The sequence below is a fragment of the Melanerpes formicivorus genome, unplaced genomic scaffold, assembly GCF_026170545.1.
Source record: "Melanerpes formicivorus ecotype bairdi unplaced genomic scaffold, bMelFor1.0.p_v2 SCAF_26, whole genome shotgun sequence".
NCBI classification, from domain to species: domain Eukaryota; kingdom Metazoa; phylum Chordata; class Aves; order Piciformes; family Picidae; genus Melanerpes; species Melanerpes formicivorus.
This window is the reverse complement of record NW_027142378.1, coordinates 9008948-9027943: the sequence shown is the minus strand read 5'-3', so window position 1 is coordinate 9027943 and position 18996 is coordinate 9008948. Positions and strand designations below refer to the sequence as shown.

At 42.6% G+C, this 18996-nt stretch overlaps 2 protein-coding genes across 2 annotated transcripts in view; one reads left to right on the top strand and one right to left on the bottom strand.

Moving 5' to 3' along the window:
- The window catches only part of NVL (nuclear VCP like), a 36510-nt gene extending 33160 nt beyond the window's left edge, over positions 1-3350 (top strand). Inside the window, exons 22-23 of the mRNA XM_068153548.1 lie at positions 844-914; positions 2962-3350. Coding sequence (XP_068009649.1) covers positions 844-914; positions 2962-3006 — 116 coding nt within the window. The 3' untranslated portion in view covers positions 3007-3350. The remainder of the gene's footprint in view (positions 1-843; positions 915-2961) is intronic.
- A 4088-nt stretch (positions 3351-7438) lies between these two features.
- On the bottom strand, positions 7439-14651 carry DEGS1 (delta 4-desaturase, sphingolipid 1). The gene is made up of 3 exons (XM_068153549.1): positions 14482-14651; positions 12878-13620; positions 7439-10703 (listed from the first exon to the last, which is right to left on the bottom strand). The coding sequence occupies exons 1-3, from the start codon at positions 14561-14563 to the stop codon at positions 10557-10559; spliced, it is 972 nt and encodes a 323-aa protein (XP_068009650.1). The 5' UTR covers positions 14564-14651; the 3' UTR covers positions 7439-10556.
- Positions 14652-18996: the final 4345 nt, after the last annotated feature.

The following is an 18996-nucleotide window of genomic DNA, read 5'->3' as shown; positions in this document are numbered from 1 at the left end:
AAAGACCTATTTTTGTACATTTATCTTCTGATACCTGTGCACAATGGTAGGATTGTAATGAATCTGCTCAGTAGTGGGGTCTTGGGTTCCTTAAGTCTAAATTAAACAAGGCTCTTGCTTGTGAGAGCAGAGAAATCTATTCTTTACTTCAGGTGTGCTTTTGTTTTACATTACTTTAAAAACCCCACAAAACAACCACCTGTTTCAAAAGGTTATTATTAGACATAATTATTGTGGAGAGTTGGATTAGGGTCAAAAAGGCAATTTGCATCAACCTAAACACAGAGAGCGGTAGAAGTGAAAGCTTTCATCAGTCATGGGTAGTGCCAGATAAAGCAATGATATGAAGTCAATTTAGCGTCCTGCAGTAGAACTGGAATGACATACTGGATACTCACTAGAAAACACTCTGTAGGGAAGCTTCATATTATATATGTGTAGAAAATAGCCCAGTGTGGAAGCAGCAGGATCCAAGGCATCCACTTCCAGGAGGGTTAAAGGACTTGAATTCCAACTGCATTTGATACAAGCTGCAGTTAACTTATGAATTAAATTCTTAGTCATCAAGTTGAAGCATTAATAACTAAACTTGCTGAAACAACCAAGTATTCTTTGGCTTAAGGTGCAAGGGATAGAAGGACTAAAATCTTTCCTACCTTCATGGACAGGAGTCTACATAAGATATGAGAGTTGAGGTGTTTATAACACTGCTGAATCAAATCTCATCCAACTGACTAGCATAAGCTGCTAGGTTTCATAAACATGTCATTGAAATAAATGCAGCAGTCAAGTGATTGCCTCTTACTTTGCCACTTTAGTAATCTTCTATGCTTTGTTCTTAAGGAGAAATCAAGGTTTCCCATAGACATTTTGAAGAAGCTTTTAAGAAAGTGAAATCTTCAGTATCAAAAAAGGTAAGATAAGCTTCAACTCTGGGAGCCTCACTACTCCCCTGGAAAGGATTCTCTTATGCTGGAAACTGGTGGGAGGAGTTAAGGTTGCTGTGCACGTGCATGTATTCCTAAGTGCCACTACCTATTTCTGCATTAAACAAACCTGATATCTGTTGCAAGGTCTCCCTTTTCAGCTGGAGATAATGCATTACCATGCTATCAAGGTTATCTTGTAGCGTGGCACCTTGGACGTTCCCAGAATAGTTATTGACCTTGCCCCAACCTCTTACGTCTCTGACTGCAGTTAAAATTCAAGGCATTTGGAGCGCACCACACACCTTGCCACCACCTAGATGGATGTGGCACTCAGATGTTCCACCATCTCTGTTAATGTGCAAACATAATTTTGAGATAAGATGTAAATGCCACTGTAGCCATCTTAGTTATTTATCAGTCTCTTCCTTTTTTGTTTGTCAAGGAAGTTTGTTTTAGAGGTTTCCTTATGACCTGTTCTTTTTTAATGACTAAAAGGAAAGCTATTCAATCATCCTAACTGCTGTAATTAAGTTAATATACATAGGAATTGCTGTAGCTGCAGAGCTTGTGTATCGATCTCTACACTGCCAAGACTATACTGCATGGAAAATCCATTAGTATATTCACTTTGACCTCTAGCCAAAGAGAAGTTAACTATTTCCTTTCATCATTATTACATACTGATGGTCAGTGACCTTTTCTGAAATTTCAAAGTGATCTTTGGCTCCTAGAGTCTTGAAAAATAATCTTGGTTGTTTTCTTCCCCTTTGCTAATTACTAAGCAAACATTTCAGAAGTAACAGCCACACAAACTTAAAACATCTCCTCTACCATAATAATCAATGGTTAGGTATTAGGACATACTCCTAGTTCTTAACAGTTACCAGAAGTGTCATTCAGCATCACAAAGGCAGCTTAAATATCATGTCTCAGAGTCCTATGTTTCAGTTATACCCATCAGAAGAATTTTCAGTTAGGCATTTCAAAATACCTTTTGGAGTACAAGATACTCATCTCCCTTTCCTAGCTGCTACTTCCAGTTTGTTAGACAAATTCAATCTAACAACCCTCCACATCTTATGAACACTGGAAAATAAATAACAGCTGCATGTCACTGATTAGTGCTTCTAACTCTTCTTTCCCCTCCCATATGCATCTTTGAGTTCAATGAACTTGCTTTTTGGTTTAATTGGCTGACTCAAGATAAGCCAAAACAAGTTCTCCTTGTGAACAGACATCATAGAATCATAGAATTGTTAGGGTTGGAAGGGACCTCAAGGATCTAATCCCAAACCCCCTGCCATGGGCAGGGACCCCTCATACCAGGTACAGGTTGCTCAGAGCCACATCCAGCCTGACCTTAAAAACCTCCAGGGCTGAGGCTTCTGCCACCTCCCTGGGCAACCTGTGCCAGTGTCTCACCACCCTCATGGGGAAGAACTTCTTCCTAATATCCAAACCAAATCTACCCATTTCTATTTTTGTTCCATTCCCCCTCTTCCTGTCATTTCCTGACACCCTAAAAAGTCCCTTCCCTTCTGAAGCAAATTATTTCAATGGAAGTTAACCTCTAAGTAATTCTGTCCCTCAACTGTAATTTTGAGTGAGTCATGAAAAGAGTAAAGGAACAGTTAGAGATAAGTCAGCCTAGCAAAGATGATCTCATCTGTTCCTTTGGCAGAACAAGATGGGAGTTCAGCAGCTCCCCTGGCAAAAATGGCAGTGTCTTCTTCGTGAAGTTGTGATCTGAACCTATCATGACAGTACAGAGTGTAGGGAGCCTGCCAAAGACTTGTGTTAATTACATACTGTTGGTGACTGTCACTGAAGGACCTCATTTATGAGCCATGGTAGTGGGATTTTGCATTAAGTTTTTGTCATTTCTTTTAAACATAACCAGCAGTTTCTGGAGCTGGTTTGTGTCACTCTATTAATGATTATTAGAGGATACATGTAAAGTCACCTCTTAACACTGCTTTTGTTTTTTTACTCTTATCTGAAGTATTGTTTCCTCTTCTCTTGGCCTGGTTAGGACCAAATAATGTATGAAGAACTGCGTCAGTCCCTGTGCAGGTGACACATTTGGACAATTCCCAGAAGAGAATAATGGGAGGAGAGTTTTGTAATACCTGTGGCACCTGATTTTTCAAGAGGCAGGTTTGAAAGAAGCTGTACCAAATCTCTTAAGCTTTTTAAACTGTACCTGGAAAAAGGTCATCAGAACCTACTACTATAAACTATTCTTACCTGTTTGCAGAATAAATAAATGAAATAGACATTTCCTGCTTACCTCCATTTACAGTAGAAGTGTGCTAAAATGTGCTTTTAGTGCTGAAGAGGTAATGCCATTCAGAGACAGCTGGTACCCTTAATCAGAAATCCCTCAGAAGCCTAGAGGCTAACCCTTCAAAGTGTTTACACTTCTCCAGGAGCTGTTTACAACTCCAAACGAAAACTGCTGTTTGCAAGAGGTCTGGAGGAATCTCTGGGAGAAGAGAGCTGTGAAAGTAGACTGGGAAAGTGCTGCACTGTACTTGATCACACAATTAGTCATGCCTTTCCCAAATCCAGTGACACATTATGACTGTGCCAGCACAGGTTCTCAGAGGTTCTAACAGCTTCCCTTCACCTTATCAAAAGAACTTATCCACAGATGGCAAGCTGTCAGGAGAGAGTAAAGTTTGAAAATCCAAGAAGTGCTAGGATACAATTTAACAGCTACCTAAGAAACATTGAGACTGGGAGTTGCATAAAAAGCCATTGATGTTATTTTGTTGTTGTTCTGATTGGCTGGGGCTTTTTCAAACAAACAAATCTGAAAGGCCAAAAAAATTCTCTTACTTACCTGGATTTAACTCAAATGTTTTGATATCCTCTGTAGAAAGGCAAATGTTGCTGTTTTAAGACACAAGCCTCACATTTTGAGGGGTTTGTTTGGGGTTTTTGTGTTGCTGGGGCTTTTTTTGTTTGGTTGGTTTGGGGTTTTTTTAAGTTCTCTCTTGGAAAGAAGGATCATAACTTTCAGCAGCAGCAAATGGGGAAGTATCTGAGTTCAACACTGAAATGTTAACTAATTTTGGAAACCTACAAGCCATCATCATGGGTTGGTTTTGTTTTTTTACCCACTGCTGTCATTCTATGACTTTCTTTAATCTCAGGTCCTGTCTTCGATTAGTCTCATTCTTCCTATGAACACTGCAACCATTGGACAAGGATCAGAAATATAACTGGGTGATTTCTCCCAGCAAATTTCATGGGAAGTTGAAGTTTGATAACATCAACTACTTAAAAATTTAAGTACTGAAATTTCCGTGTAAAACAGATACAAAATAGCTTTTGTAAGCACCATTAATTCTCTACACTTCCCCCCACCCCCACTTTAAAGAGGACAAGATCATGGTTCTTTTAAACAAATTGCCATGTTATGAACAACCTCACTTGAAGACTGACCTTGGCTTGAGAGGGAATAGCACCTTAGGTCTTAGCTTCCTCTCAGAGTTGCCATCTGACAAAGGATCTTGTTTGGTTTTGCCAAAGGTAAACGTGGAAGGCTGTTAAAAATTACTAGTCACCCCAGACTTGCATTTCAAAAGCACAATACTCACAGCAGCTTGTACTTACCACTGTGATTTTTCACATCACTGTATGATATTCCCTCCCTCTTCCAGGGAAACTTTCAACACAGTGACTCAGGGCTTGGCTTATAAGACCAACAAATTAAGTGCCTGCATGTAAAGCAGATACTTGTCTGCTTATAAATATAAATCAGGTTTAGAGCTGTGGTTCCCAGTTCCCAAGGGGAAGAATCATCATTTTATCTCAGTAGCTTCACTTGTGGATATTCGTTATGATGAGGTCATTACATGAGAGACTTCTTTACTGTGAGGGTGCTGGAGCACTGAAACAGGCTGAGAGGGTGTGGAGTCTCCTTCTCTGGAGACTTTCAAAACCTACCTGGATGTGTTTCTGTGCAACCTGCCCTAGGTGATCCTGCTTTGGTGTGGGGGTTGGACTTGATGACCTCTGGAGGCCCCTTCTAACCCCTAACATTCTATGAGGCAATGCAATTAGTATATATCAGTTAAATGACTAATTTTAGTGTAAAATCATACCTAGATGTCATGTATAGAGCTAGACAAGAACTGCCTATGTTACATAAAACTTCTGTGTTTTAGTTCTAAATCTACAGCTTCCCAGGATGGTTTTTTACCACCTTTTACCATAGCTACAACTGTGAGAAGGTAAGATGTGAATTCTTTTAGTACAATAAGACATTCAGCTCAATGAGAAAAGTCATGCAGAAGCCCTGTGAAAACATTATACAATGTTATACAATACCTCAACTATGGAGTTTGAAACTGCCACTCCTTTTAGATACAGCATGCCACAGGAAGGCAAAACCAGTGGTCTCAAAACAAACTGTATGTAAAATCCCAAACCAGGAATTAAAGAAAAAAGGTTTAACTGTGATACAACTTCAGTGATACAACTTAGAAATATTTGTCATCCTTCCTTGGAAAAGTGATGTGGCAAGCAAGCCACTCTCTACAGTTGAAAAGAGCCACAGGAATGATTTCTCCTTTATAGGTAGAAAGGAAATATCTGCTACCATATATAAGATAGCTACAGTTGATGAGCTTATGAAGGAAGAAAGTGCTGAAGTCCTGGCACAGTCAATTCAAGAAGTAATAACAATGTAGTCTTGTCCAGAGTTCTAACACAAAACATGTTTAATAACCAAGGTGGCTTATGATCATTCTTCCTAACCTGTGGCATTGAGGAAGTGGGGTGCAGGAGGATTTAAATTTACAAGAAAAGCTGAAGTTGAAAGGCAGAAAGTGCTAGGTCAGTAATGTGTCCACATCCTGTTTGCTTACTTTGTCTGGGCTACACCTTTGTCTAGGAGCAGACACAGGTAGGCAACTGAACTCTATTTACACATTGAAGTGCTGCTCCCCCACTGCTCCTTGTGGGAAATTTGGACTAGGCTATCCTGATTGTTTCAAAACCAACAAACTTGGTAAGAAAGAAACTGCAAGATTTCTCCTACTTGTTCCCCATAGAAAATGAGAATGGCTTTAAGGAACAAGCTTTCTCATGCAATAAAGAGACCACTCCTTCATCCTGCATGTTCACCTACCACATCTAGCAGGCATGCCTAGAGCAGTTTTTCCCTCTAGTCACTTTGTTTCTGTTGGGAGAAGATCAAGAAATTGTTCGTCACACCACTCTCCTCTCCTTTTTCCTGAGGCTAGCCACCTATCTAAATGTTTCTGTCCCAAAGCACATTAGATGCTAACTTAAGCATGTATGTGGAGCAGCAGCACAGAGAACTGGCAGCAAGGGGGAAAAGTATATTTAAACCAATCTATCTTTGTTCTTGGCTCAATTGGGAACGTTTTTGTCCTGATTAAAGCCTCCTGTAGTGGGGCAGGCTTGACTGTGAAACAGAAGATTTGATAGAGAGGAGGGAATTCTTTAGGTGGAGTTGCAGGTTACTAAAGGCGTATCTACAGGATTTTATCAGACCTATTTGTCAGATTGTTTTCCTATGACCTTGCAGAAGCAATATTTGCAGGCCCAGAAGTAGCTCCTGTGCTTTGCAATATACAAGCAAAAATAAAAACCAGGAGAACTTGCTCTGCCTTAAGTCTTTTGAGGCTCTTGCAAATTACAGAGCACACTTTCCAAAAGCTGTGTCTTAGACCACTTACCATGCAAGACCACTACTTGAAAGCAGCTTTTCTCCCGTTTGTCCAGCAAGATTAGCATGACAGCCTACAGGCTACAACATTGACATATTGGTTATTGAGCCCTTGAAGAATGAGCAGCTTTAAGTTCTACTGTGGCATGCCACTTCATCTGATAGAAGAATAAAGGAGGCAAAGGTAAACCACTAAGCTCATTAAGTGTCCACCTCTACAGAAGAGAGCCATTTCTGTCCACATTTCAAGGTTTAGCCAGATAAATTCTGAGACACAAAAATCATAACTGCACTTCAACTGACCTCTAGTTCCTGCTAGGAAGTCTTGCCCTGGATCTGAAAGTATGGAGTTCCATAGCCAGAAACATGCATCCATTCAACACATTAATTGGCCACTGTTGTGGAGCAGACAAGTTCAACAGCAAAACAAGAATGCCAGAGGGAAGAGTGGTTTTGAAAGAAGAATATACCCATGCCTGTCCTGTGGGAAAACTCATGCCTAGTGTAATCAGATTCCAGGATGCATTTCTTACTCCACTTAAGCAGCTTCAAATAGTTGGTGGGGGAGGGAAGGGAGGTGTGTGTGTTTAAAAGCCATGCAAGGCTTATTGCATGCCATAAACAAACCCATGCAAGGCTTTATTCCAAAAACTGTAAGTTACTCAGAAAGCCCTGAAGGATTCAGAACTCTGCATGACTTCACTGCAGCTAAAATACTTGAGTGACATATTTAACAGAGCTGACCCAAAGTCAGCTGTGTTTTGACAGTTAAACTCCTGGGTGACTTCACATAAAGGAAAAGGTCTGACAAACTAGCAAGATGCTTTATTGACACAGAATAAGCATGGAGAAAGGCAAAAGATAACTCATTCCACCTGAGCAGATTTATTGGGAAAAAAATATAATTAGGTTAACTGCCAAGAGTTTAATATTCTTTAGGCTTAATTTGTTCTTCAGTGGTTAGTCTAAGTTCCAACTTCCACATAAAATAGTTTAAAAATTACACTCACCTGTTTGTGCCAGGTATATTTCCTTAGAATTAGAGACAACTACAAGTCATTAAAAACAATAGCTACATGATTCACATGTCTTTTTAACATTAATTCTTATTTCTGTGTCATACCTTTGGACCAACACTGCATTGTGACTGCAGAAAGTGAGTTATTCACTCAGAACACAACAAACAAGTCAGGTAGTCCACCTGGCCTTCATTCCTTTCACCACTAGTTCAGAAATGCTTCTGGGTTTTAGGAATAAAACTATGCTGCAATACAGGTTAACTGTCAGATGGTCTGCATCTGGCAGAATCCCTCCTGCTGAAGTCTCATGCCAAAGCCTCTTGTGTGTATCTCACAGGAATTACAAGCCTAAAAATTGTGGTTACCACTGCTTGCATGAATCAGACCACGGTTTAGCTCCAAACTTCAGTCCTGGCTCTTTCAAGCATTGCGCAGTACACCTCACTGAGAGGAAGCTGGAGTAAGGTGGGGGTTGGTCTCCTTCCCCTAGCATCAGGTGATACAATGAGAGGAAGTGGCCTGGAATTGTGCCAGGGGAGGTTTAGGTTGGATGTTAGGAAAAATTTCTTTCCTGTAAGAGTGGTCAGGCACTAGAAGAGGCTGCTCAGGGAGGTGGTGGAGTCACCATCCCTGCAGATATTAAAGAAACATGTGAACATGGCACTTCGGGGCATAGTGGTCTTAGGTTGACAGTTGGACTTGATCTTAGAGGTCTTTTCCAACTGGAACAATTCTCTGAAGTCTGTTCTGTGATTAAATGTGAGATGGCAACTTCAGTCCTGCTTAAAAGCAGCAATTCACAATTGCAGCACCCATTGGGAAGACAGTAAGGGGCATCAGTAATTCCATGAAGTAGGTAACTAAGCCCAAGCATAACATTTTTACACTGAACTCTGCTTAAGTATTCATCTAGGATTTCCTAGATTTAGGTGTAAAACTGTCTATCCTTCATCCAGCTATGATAAGCCATCAACACCAAGAGAGGTAATTCCCTCTTTTGCTTCTTAAAAATCAAGCAGTTGTGCAGAAGTGTCTCTGAAAGAAACTGTTTTGCAGCCTGTTAAACCTGTTCAGGTCCTTCAATCAAAGTCAGTTTTTCTTCTGAAATGGTTCTTTACAGTTCATCTCCACCACCACTCAGTAGAACAGGTTTTGCATCTGCTATAAAAATGCCAAATTTCATCAAAGCTCAAGTCCTTCAGCACAAGATGATCTGTAAGAAGGTCACCCAGTATTACTTCAATATGTGCCTTTTTAAATTACATGTAAAAACAGGGATAAAGTGTATTTTGACACTGCCCTAGCATGTTATTGTCACCATAATGAAGTCACTTCCTAAGTGGTTGTCATACTTTCATAACATTTCTGTTGCTTAACCACAGATGAGAGCCCCACACTTAAACACATTAAAACCAGGACTGCAATTAAGCCAGAATTAAGACACACCAACACATTTTTGTCAGACACTGCTTCTTCCAATAAAAGAATGGACAAAATGCAGGAGCTGAAGGCATCTACAAATTAAGTTACTTACAGCAGACCAGTGGGGGCAGAAGCTAAGACTTCCATCTTCATCTGATTCCATCTTCCAGATAAGGTTAAAGATACAAGGGCAATTTGCAGACACCTCTAACAACTTGAAGCCATCTTCAGTGCATTAGATGACAGAAAACAACTATACTGTGCTGAGGTATGTAGAGATTCTTCAGTGTTCAGAAAGTCTATCCATTCTCTGGTTACCAATTTAAACCCTTGAGCAGGAAATCTGATATCACCAGCTGTTCTCTCACCACATTTTAATAAAGTGTTTGTGTGGGTTACTGTAGGTTGTGGGAGGGAAGGGGCAGAAATAAAGATCATTTAGCAAAATCTTTGTGTACACAAATAACAAAGATGCTTAATGGGGTAGAGCTGACATTGGTTGTGGCTGGCCTTGTTTGCCAGAACACTGTCTGCTTCAGTTGATTGTTGATCATACAAACCACATTTCCAAAGGAGTATCCATAGCCTGAGCATTTAAAACCATGGCAACAGCAGAACCAGCTAGGACAAACTTAATCATTCTTTGCAAATCAGAAAAAGCCTCAACTAACAAGATTTTTCCAATATGAAAAAACCTAGTCAGTGATATTAAGTTGCCTAGTAACAGCCCCCCCCCCATTCTAAATGCTAGCTGCCCAAGCTATATATGCTAACAGAAGCAGCTCAAGGCAGTAGGTACAGATACAAAGCTGGCAGTACCCTTGAATTCCCCACTTCCTTTTTTTCCCCTCTCCTTTATAAGGAATTCACACAGGCCATCTCAAAGATCCCAGTTTCATTCTGAGAGATGGCTCCTTGAAGGTATTTTCAGTAAAAAAAGGTGGAACTTCAGAGCAATGCTTCAAGTGACATGCTACGTGTTTAAACAGAAGCAGACATTTCTGTGCAAATTTAGCTTTTCCACCAGGTAGGACAGGCTTCCACCCAGCAGAAGGTTTGAGATAACCAATCATGTTCCTTTAGAATTAACAGGTAAGTACAGCATTTTAACACTATGGTCATCTAAAACAGCATGTTGTGGGCAGTGGACTACATTGAGAGCTTTTAAAACATTATGAGCCAGACATATTTCATATAGATTCAACACCTGACAAAGTAAATTCTGTAACAAAGTTATTGAGCATTATGCATATAACACTGATCCTTAGGCAAACAAAAGACACATTAAACCAGTTAATCTGAGGACTGTGAGGAATGTTATAGCTGGTAGGAGTCTGCTACAAAGTCTTTTAAGGATGCATTACTATGTTGCTGTAGATCTTAATTCAGGACACAGGTGAACAGCTTTAGCAAGAGTCCTTATACCAGCCACTTCAAAAGCAAGCAGACATTTCAGAGTGGGGTTTTTTGGTTGCCAGAAGTTTAATCTTGTTTCACTTCACCCTTTAATTGCCTTTTCATGCGTGAATATGGGCTGATTGTGTCATCCATCACGAAGTCATACAGTACTTTTATCCAAGAGTTATATTGTGGCAGGTTGTCATAGTATTCAGCTGCTATTTTCTTCACCTAAAGAGGAGATACAAGGTCTATTTACTATTTTTATTAGCACCAACTGTGACAGCTTTCCAGTCCTCAGCCTGTACCTTTGTGCAGAGCACCAGTTTTGGTTTAGAGGCAAGATTCTCCAGATAAGGCTGCTAGTGCCACAATGTGAATGTTGCTTGAAGAAAAAAAGCAACTCCCTGGCTAAGTAAACTTCATGTGAAACTTGTGTTCAAGCTAAGCAGAACAAACTCTGCCAAAACTGAATTCTGTTCACTGTGCTACCTATGGGATGATGTAGCTCACAAAAGCAAGCACTTTGGTTGCTAGTGGAAGTGGGTGACTCAGTTCAGTGGTGAGTCACAGATTATGAGTATCACAAAATGGATGTTGTGAGTTCTAGGAAGAGATGCTTCACACATCTCTTTACATATAGTTTCAAGCCTCAGCCTTCAGAAGAAAGTAAAACTAAAAGCATCTTATTGCTCAGGAGCATCTAGTTCCTGAAGACAGATATTAAAGAATGAATACAGTCTACTCACAAAGAATTTGTTCTCATATGTACGTGCTGACTAAACCACTGCTTAAAACAAAGAGCTGTGGTCCCAGTTAGATTTCCTTCCTAATATTTAAAGCTAAGCCTTAAAAACCTGAACAGACCAAAACTGTCACTGAATTCCATAACTTTAAACAGAAGGAAAAAGAAAAATCTGCACAAGCCAGAAACTCACTCAAGATATTTCTGTCTTGATTTGGAGCTGGAGCTGGTTTTGTTCCATCATCACACCTCTAAGACTACATCTAGCCAGTATACTTCATTCAGCAGTAATTATTCCCAGCTCACCAGTATCCCAGCTGGAGTTAAGTGTTCAGTACTTCAGTGATCTTTAGCACACAGCAGAGTCCAGTCCAATAAAATTAACTACACTGTTCTAAAAGAAGGCTTTGTGTTGTTATCAGAATTGCAGATTTAAGAGTCCTGGAGAAGAGCTTAATTTAATTGCAGAGGTAAATACTTAGAACAAACAAACAAACCCACCCACACCTGACAACACAACACTACCAAGCACTCCCTATTTACATTTTCTTGCTCATGCGGAAGGTGAAACGCTGAGTACCTAGATCTGTGCTGGTGAACCAAAATGAGTTAACACAGCTTTAGCTGTTTGGAAAGATTTAAATCTATGAGTAAGAGGAACTCACTTTTTCAAGAACAAAAAAGAAGAAAGCCTCAAACCAGTTACAGAATTTAACTGCCCTGCTAAAGAAGTACTGGAGTAATTATTTCATGGAGAGTTCCAGCAACAGCTGTTGGTCACAAACAATTGTTCCTGACAATTGAAACAATTAAGTTTGGACTCCAAAGGTGCAAGCTCACAAGGTCTCACTATTACCAAGTGCAACAACAAAGCTACAAGACCAACACCACAGCTGCTGTCAAACTGCAAATAGAAGATGAGGTTTAGGTGTAACCCCAGAAGCCTGTGCTCCCATGCTCTAATGGGAAAACATAGGTAATGAGAATTAAGCTCCTATTTAAAAGAAACCAGCAAAGATTGAAGTAGGGAGGAGCTAGTTGAAAATTCACATCTGCTACTCATTCAGCTGTGACAGGTGCAAGTCTTAGCTTTGAAGTCTAAATTCTGTCAGTGTACAGCTGATACTTATTTAGGGTTCAGAGGTTCTCACTGGAGAAAATGGAGCTGCTCCAAAACTGAAAGCTGTTAAACATTGGTCAACAGTACAACAAACATTAGCAGTACATAAAAGCATCTTTCCACCACCAGAGAATGGCAGGAATAGAAGAGGCTGAAAAATCACTGTATTGCAATGCTTGCTTGAAGTTCTGGAGACAAATCTCTGAAGGTATCTGCAGTTTAACTAGCTCTCTGCATACTTAGAAACCAAAGACAACAGAAGGCTGGTTGTAATTGCAAGATACCAGTTGGTGCAAAGTGTAAAACATGTCTCTTCACCTTTACTTATGGAAGAGGCTTGAGCAGCCAGTCCATTGGAAACTTGCTCAGCATATCACTAATATGGTAAGTAATTATCTCCTTTAGCACCCAGCTGAGAAACAGACCTGTTTTGTTTGGCTTAGGGTTTGTTTTCTCCCCCCAACTTCCATTCTTCTAGCTATCAGTGTTCTACCTGATTTTCAAGTTGAAGTAGAGCTTTATCCAAAGAAGTAAACTTACCAGTGGGAGGCTCTTGCCAGGAATATTGGGAAAGTCATGATGTTCGTTGTGATAGCCAACATTAAAAGTAAGCAAATTAAGTGGCCCATAGTAGGAATAAGTCTCATGTCCTTTTAAAAACATGTAATGTTCAGCTATGAAGTGTCCCGAAATTGGGTGCAACCCAAGTCCAAGTACTGAACCAGCAAGCATGTAAAACATGGATTTGACTCCCCATAAGTAATATATCACTATATCAAAGGCAAGCTGAGCCAACAAATTGATTATTTCAAGTCGAGTAATGGGTTTAGGGTTGATGCAGAGAGGTCTAATTGCATAGAAAAAAGGCTGAAGAACAATCCAGATGAACTTCCTGAAACGGGTGCAGAAAAACCAGCCTTCAAAGTTGGTAGGAATGTCCACATCAATTCCATCACCTCCTAAGTAACGATGATGATCCATGTGGTATCTCTTGAAGGATATGGAGTATGGGAGACCAAGAGGGAGGTTGGCAAATATTCCAAACCATCGATTCCACATTGCTTTGCTGTTGCCAAAGGCACTGTTATGAGAAATCTCATGAATAGCCAAAGTCATGGAGTGGCTAATACAGCTTCCAAAAACATATGCCCAGAAGATTACCCATTTCCATTCCAAGTCTTTAACTAGATAAAATGCAGTCAGCTGTGCAAGGACCATCAGCACAACCACCCAGACCAAGTTGTAATCTGGCTTCATCAGTGCTTTAATCTCTGGATGTTTAGCTGAATGGGAAGAATTAAACAGAAAGAAGTATTTAGGAGCTCTCCTTACAGCTAACTAACCCACTTAGATTAAAAGAGCAGATATTTATTCCCAACTACAGTTAGGCTGCAAAGGTAGTGAGAACACACTGTCTGTCCATTTCTGGCATTTATTGCTATAATGAATCTTCTGGAGTGAGCATTTTCCTGTTGCTAGCAATTAGACACCCTTGCAGCGAAGCACCAGTACCACCTCCAGCCTACCCAGGAAGGAAATGGCTTTTGAACTGACAACTCTCCAGTAATTCAGAGGGGCTCCAGTAAGCTCAGGTCCCAGGTAGTCATCTGACTCGAAAACGCACGAACTATTTATGCCGAGCAGCAGACACCTTATCAGTTATACGGCTTGTTTTCTACCGGCAGCGGGCAGCTGCGGCGGCGGGTAGGGAGGGGTAACCGCGCCGCTGTCCACACCCCTGTCCGCTAGCCAGCGGCACCGCTCCTCAGCGCTCCTTCGTGCCCCAAAACGGAAGCCCGGATCGCCTGTCCAGCGTTTCGGGACTCGGGCGCCGTCCTCACTGGCAGCGAGCCGCCCCCTCGCTCCTTCCCTTCCCCTCCCCCGCCAGCGCCGCCAAGGCGGTGGCTCCCGCCTCCACGTACGCGGCCAACGCCGCTGCTCTCAACGCTGGCCGCGGCCGACTACCACCCCGCCGGAAGCCTCTAACGGCTGGCAATAGGGCGCGGACACTCCGCTGCTGCGCCTTCCGCGCGGCGCCCCCCAGCGCGGGCGGCTGGCAGCCATTTTGTGGGGTGCCCCCCCGCCTCGCCACGCAACCCGCGACGAGGAGCAGCCGCCCCACCACCATCTCTTCTTCTTCTCACCCAGGATCTCCTTGCGGCGGTCGGCATGAGGCTGGTCCGTGTAGACCCACTCGAAATCCTCTCTAGCCACGGTGTTACCCATCCCAGCAGCGCGACGCTCCTCGGACGCCTGGCCCGCCCGCTCCTCGCGCCGCTCAGCTCTGCCCCGCAGCTCGCGGCGCTCCCTCGCACCGCACTTTATAGCACCGCGGGGGCGGCTCGGTCGCCGTCCCGCCCACCGCCCCGTCCCCTCTTCCCATTGGCTGTTGCCGCCCGTCAGGGCTGACAGACGGGCGGGGGCCTGGCTGGGCGGGGCGCGGAGCCCGGCGAAGCCGCCACCTGAGGGGCTACGGGATGATGACGGCTTCCTTCAGACCCTGGCTCCTCGGCCTGAAGGGCTTGGGCCACCCTTCAGCCCTCGCTTCTGCCACAGAGAAGTTATGTGTGTTCCCTCCTTCAGGGGAGAGGTCCTACGGCTCTGTCCTTGAGACCGCCCGGGTGGGCAGCGGCTCCCCGGCCTTCCCGCTGGAGGCGGTGGGACTGACTCACCGCGAGCCCGCCGCGGGGCTGACGGATCTGCGGCCGGCGCCAGCCGCCCTGTGCGTTCTTGGAGGCCTCAACTGGGTCCCAAGGGCACGGGGTACGGGGCGAGAGAGGCCATGAGGTGTTGCCGCCTCAGGCGGGCAGAGCCAGGGGAGGGAAGGAGCCTCTCAAACCGGCAGCGTCGCTGCGGGCGCTCTGGGAGCCTTTGATAACGCTGCATGCATAACATTTACGGAGAGAGAAAATTCTCGGCTTGTAACGCTGGCCCTGCCCCCAGGAGCCCTCCCGCGCCGTGGAAGCCTTTGAGCCATCCTTACTCCGAGCTGGGTGGGTGAAGCCTCAGCAGCTTCACGATCACCCACCCCGCTTTCCCTGCCTCACTGATATTTATACAGGTTTAGCTGCCTGCGACACTCCTGCCCGTCCCAGGTTTGGGACAACCTGCCCCGAAGCCACGGCAGATGGCCAGGCAGTCTCATCCAACTCGCCTTCTTCAAACTGCAATCTGAAATGGCATCTTACAGCTGCTCTTTAAAAAGCACCTTTACGAAGGTAATAGGTACGTGGTTGCAAGGAAATCCAAATTGTCCACATTTCTATAAGCTGCCTAAACATATTTCACTGCAAAACGCCTGTGACAAGGTCTCCATTTTCTTAACTTTTAGTGGTAATTCGTGACCTGACAAATTAAAGAACTAAACTCCATTTAATCTGTCCCTGCATCTATTTCTCATGGAGAAACTGTGGACAGTTTACTAGATCACAGAGAAGTTGACTGGCTACTTGCTTGGAGTTTCAGTTGTCCATAAATCCACTCAAATTAATCTGCATCAGTAATGGTGATAAAACCAACAGAGGAAATTAACACAAAGTAAATTACACCTTATCTATTAATAGAGTATGAAAATCTCAAGGTTTATGATGCATGACTTAAAAGCTATTAGTAGTCATTAAAAAAGGGGGAAAAAAAACCCCAACAACCACCACCTATTATGTAGTAACTGCTGAAAATCTCATGCAGTTGTACAAATGCAAGGGAAATATAATCCCTACTTGGAAATGCTATACTCTATAGCAATGGACAAAGCCCAGGATCTAGAGAAAGTAACAGCACTGTGAATGCTTCTGTTTACAAGAGTTTTTAATGTGTGTATTACAATGTGATCAGAATCTCAGGTAGTGATAGGATTAGGGGGAATGGAATGAAGCTGGAGGTGGGGAGATTCAGGCTGGATATGAGGAGGAGGTTCTTCACCATGAGAGTGGTGAAGCCCTGGAATGGGTTGTCCAGGGAGGTGGTCGAGGCCCTGTCCCTGGAGGTGTTTAAGCCCAGGCTGGATGAGGCTCTGGCCAGACTGATCTAGTGTGGGGTGTTGGAACTAGATGATCCTTGTGGTCCCTTCCAACCCTGATTGATACTATGATACTATGAAAAGTGAAAAAGGGAGCGAGGAGAGGTGGAAAAGTTTATTTGCAGCTTTTCCCTCCATAGTCACACAAGATGAATTTGGGACACTGAGGACTGGCCCAGTGGAAGAAGTAAAGCAGATCTTTAGATATCAAGGCATTTTGTCATTTTTCAGTTGTACATTTTGCTCTGTGACCTCACTTCACAATAAACCAGGAAGTGTTTTTGTGTTGCCAGCGAAGAAGCCGACTGCAGAATTGCAGCACCACGAGTGTTTCGCTCAGCTGTACTCTAAACAGTTTCTGAGAACGTTCCATTCTTCTTGTAGTTCAAATATTAGCACTGCTATCCATCATTGTGCTGAGGGCCTTCTCATCCATGGGAGAGATCCTGCCAACAGAGGGAAGGAGCCTGCTAAGAGAGGTTGCAGCTACAGACAGGAGCACTGGAGGAGAGACAAAGGATCAAGAGTTTAATACAAAGAGGTAGGTTTACAGAACTGACAAACGTATGTAGGTTTGTAAATACTCACAAGTTTTCAGCAGGGTAATTAAACAGAAGATCCCAGATTTATGAACTACACAGTCCATAGCAGCCAAACAATGAAAATTAAATAGGAACATTTTGGAAAATTTAATTGCCCAGGTGTCCTGGGGTGCAAGGTGTTGGCTTTTTGTTTCCACCTTTAATTACTGAGTCTTTCTGGATTAGGCAGCCCATATAATAAATCCTGATATATGAGGTCTTAGGGAAGCTCACAGTTTTTGTATCTGACATTTTCCCTTCCAAAGACAACAAGATCCAGCACCTAGCATGCTCACTTACATGTAAATCAAAGCTGGCATCCCTATCCAATCAGGAAAGTGAGATCCAATAAGCACAACTGCAAGTGCAGAGAGCACACAGACAAGTAGGCTGCTCCACGTGCCAAACAGCACAGGAATTTCAGAGTATCAGCTCAGAACTGGAAGCAGATGTGTCACTACAGAATACTCCAAACAATTTAAGTTCAAATTAATCTATGACAGTAATTAATCTATGACAGTAATTTGCCAGTTACCTTTTAAAAACCATCAGGAACACTCAATAAACCAGGTAGCTCTCTTGTCTGAAGACATACTTAACCACACCCTATGCTGTCCTGTTTTCAAGAGGCTCTTGATGTTGAAAACTCCTTAAGCAATCTTACTGCTTCCCACAATTAACTATTAGAAGATCACAGTAAGAGCAGCTAAGTTTCTGTCCAGTAGTCTTTATTTTTTAAGTTAGGAAATGTTGGGAAGGCATTCTTGTAATACCAGTGGACTACTGTGACTAATATGCTGTGCTTAGAGTGTCAGGCATTGAAGAAGTTAACATTTGCTTCTATCTGTTCTTTAATGGGAGACATTTATCTCGTTAAGCAGGTATTCTTTCCTCCCTCAGGGCTTCACCCTATTGCATCCATTAGCCCTTAGAAAGTGCTTGCAACACTGCATTCACACGCAAGCTGTCCAGTTTGGGGAGCAAGGGCTGGTTGCAAGCAGCTTCTGCCTGAAGAAAAACCTACTGTTGTGGTATCTTCTGATACCGTTTGCACTAGATACACACATTTGTCAGAAATCTCTGACCTTACTAGGAAACAAAACACAGTTTAGGAAGCAAGCTGCTGCTTTTAGAACTCAAGCTTGAAAATAGAGAAAGCTCATTTTAAGCTATTTAAAGAAAGTAGAAAAGACACTTTGTATCGCTCAACCCTGCGCTATTCAGTTTCAGCCCTTGCTACAAGTACTAAAACTGAAGGCCGGCTGCAAATAAAACTGTTTGCTACGCAACTTTGTAAACTACATCTTAGTCTCAGTGGTTTGAGGTTCTTCCTTGAACAGATTATAGACTCTGTAACTGCTACCAACTACATTTTGAGGCTGATGCACCAACTCATGTAACCTTGTATAAAAATCAGCAGTAAAAGAGATTTAGTTTTACTCCTGGCTTATTACCTACTTGTTCCCATATTGCAAAGCCCATCCTTTGTTATTTAATAAGGAAGAACATGGTGTCAGAAATCCACATTCCAGCTGTTGTCTCTAAACTATTACTTTGCTCTATGGTGTACATCCACATGCCATTGGTGTATACTCCAGTCTTGAGAGCTATCTGGTACTGACATCTCCTTCCCTCCCTGGGAAGTGAAAATGAAATAGTAGTGTGCCCTTCTGTGACATTTCTCAAAGCTTGTTTGTAATCATTCCCTTTGCCCCCGAAGTGTCATGGGCCTAGTTCAATTTTGCTGTATGTGGAAGCACAAAGAGGATCAGGATGCACCTGCAAACTTACAGCACATGATATTTCCTTGAATTGAAGGTTCCAAGTTGGCACCATTCATGGAGAGTGTTTCATGTAACAATAGGCTGCTGTTGTTCTTTCCAGCTCAGTTTACACACAGCTCAAGATTCACCGACACATAAATAAACTGTACTCTCCAATAACTTTCAACTATCTGTGTAGTGTGAAGGGGGGCAGGAACTGATTGCATCTTCTAGAAATGCATAAAGAAACTAAAGTGAGAGATAGTAAGAAATGTATGAATAAACCTTTCCAGTAAC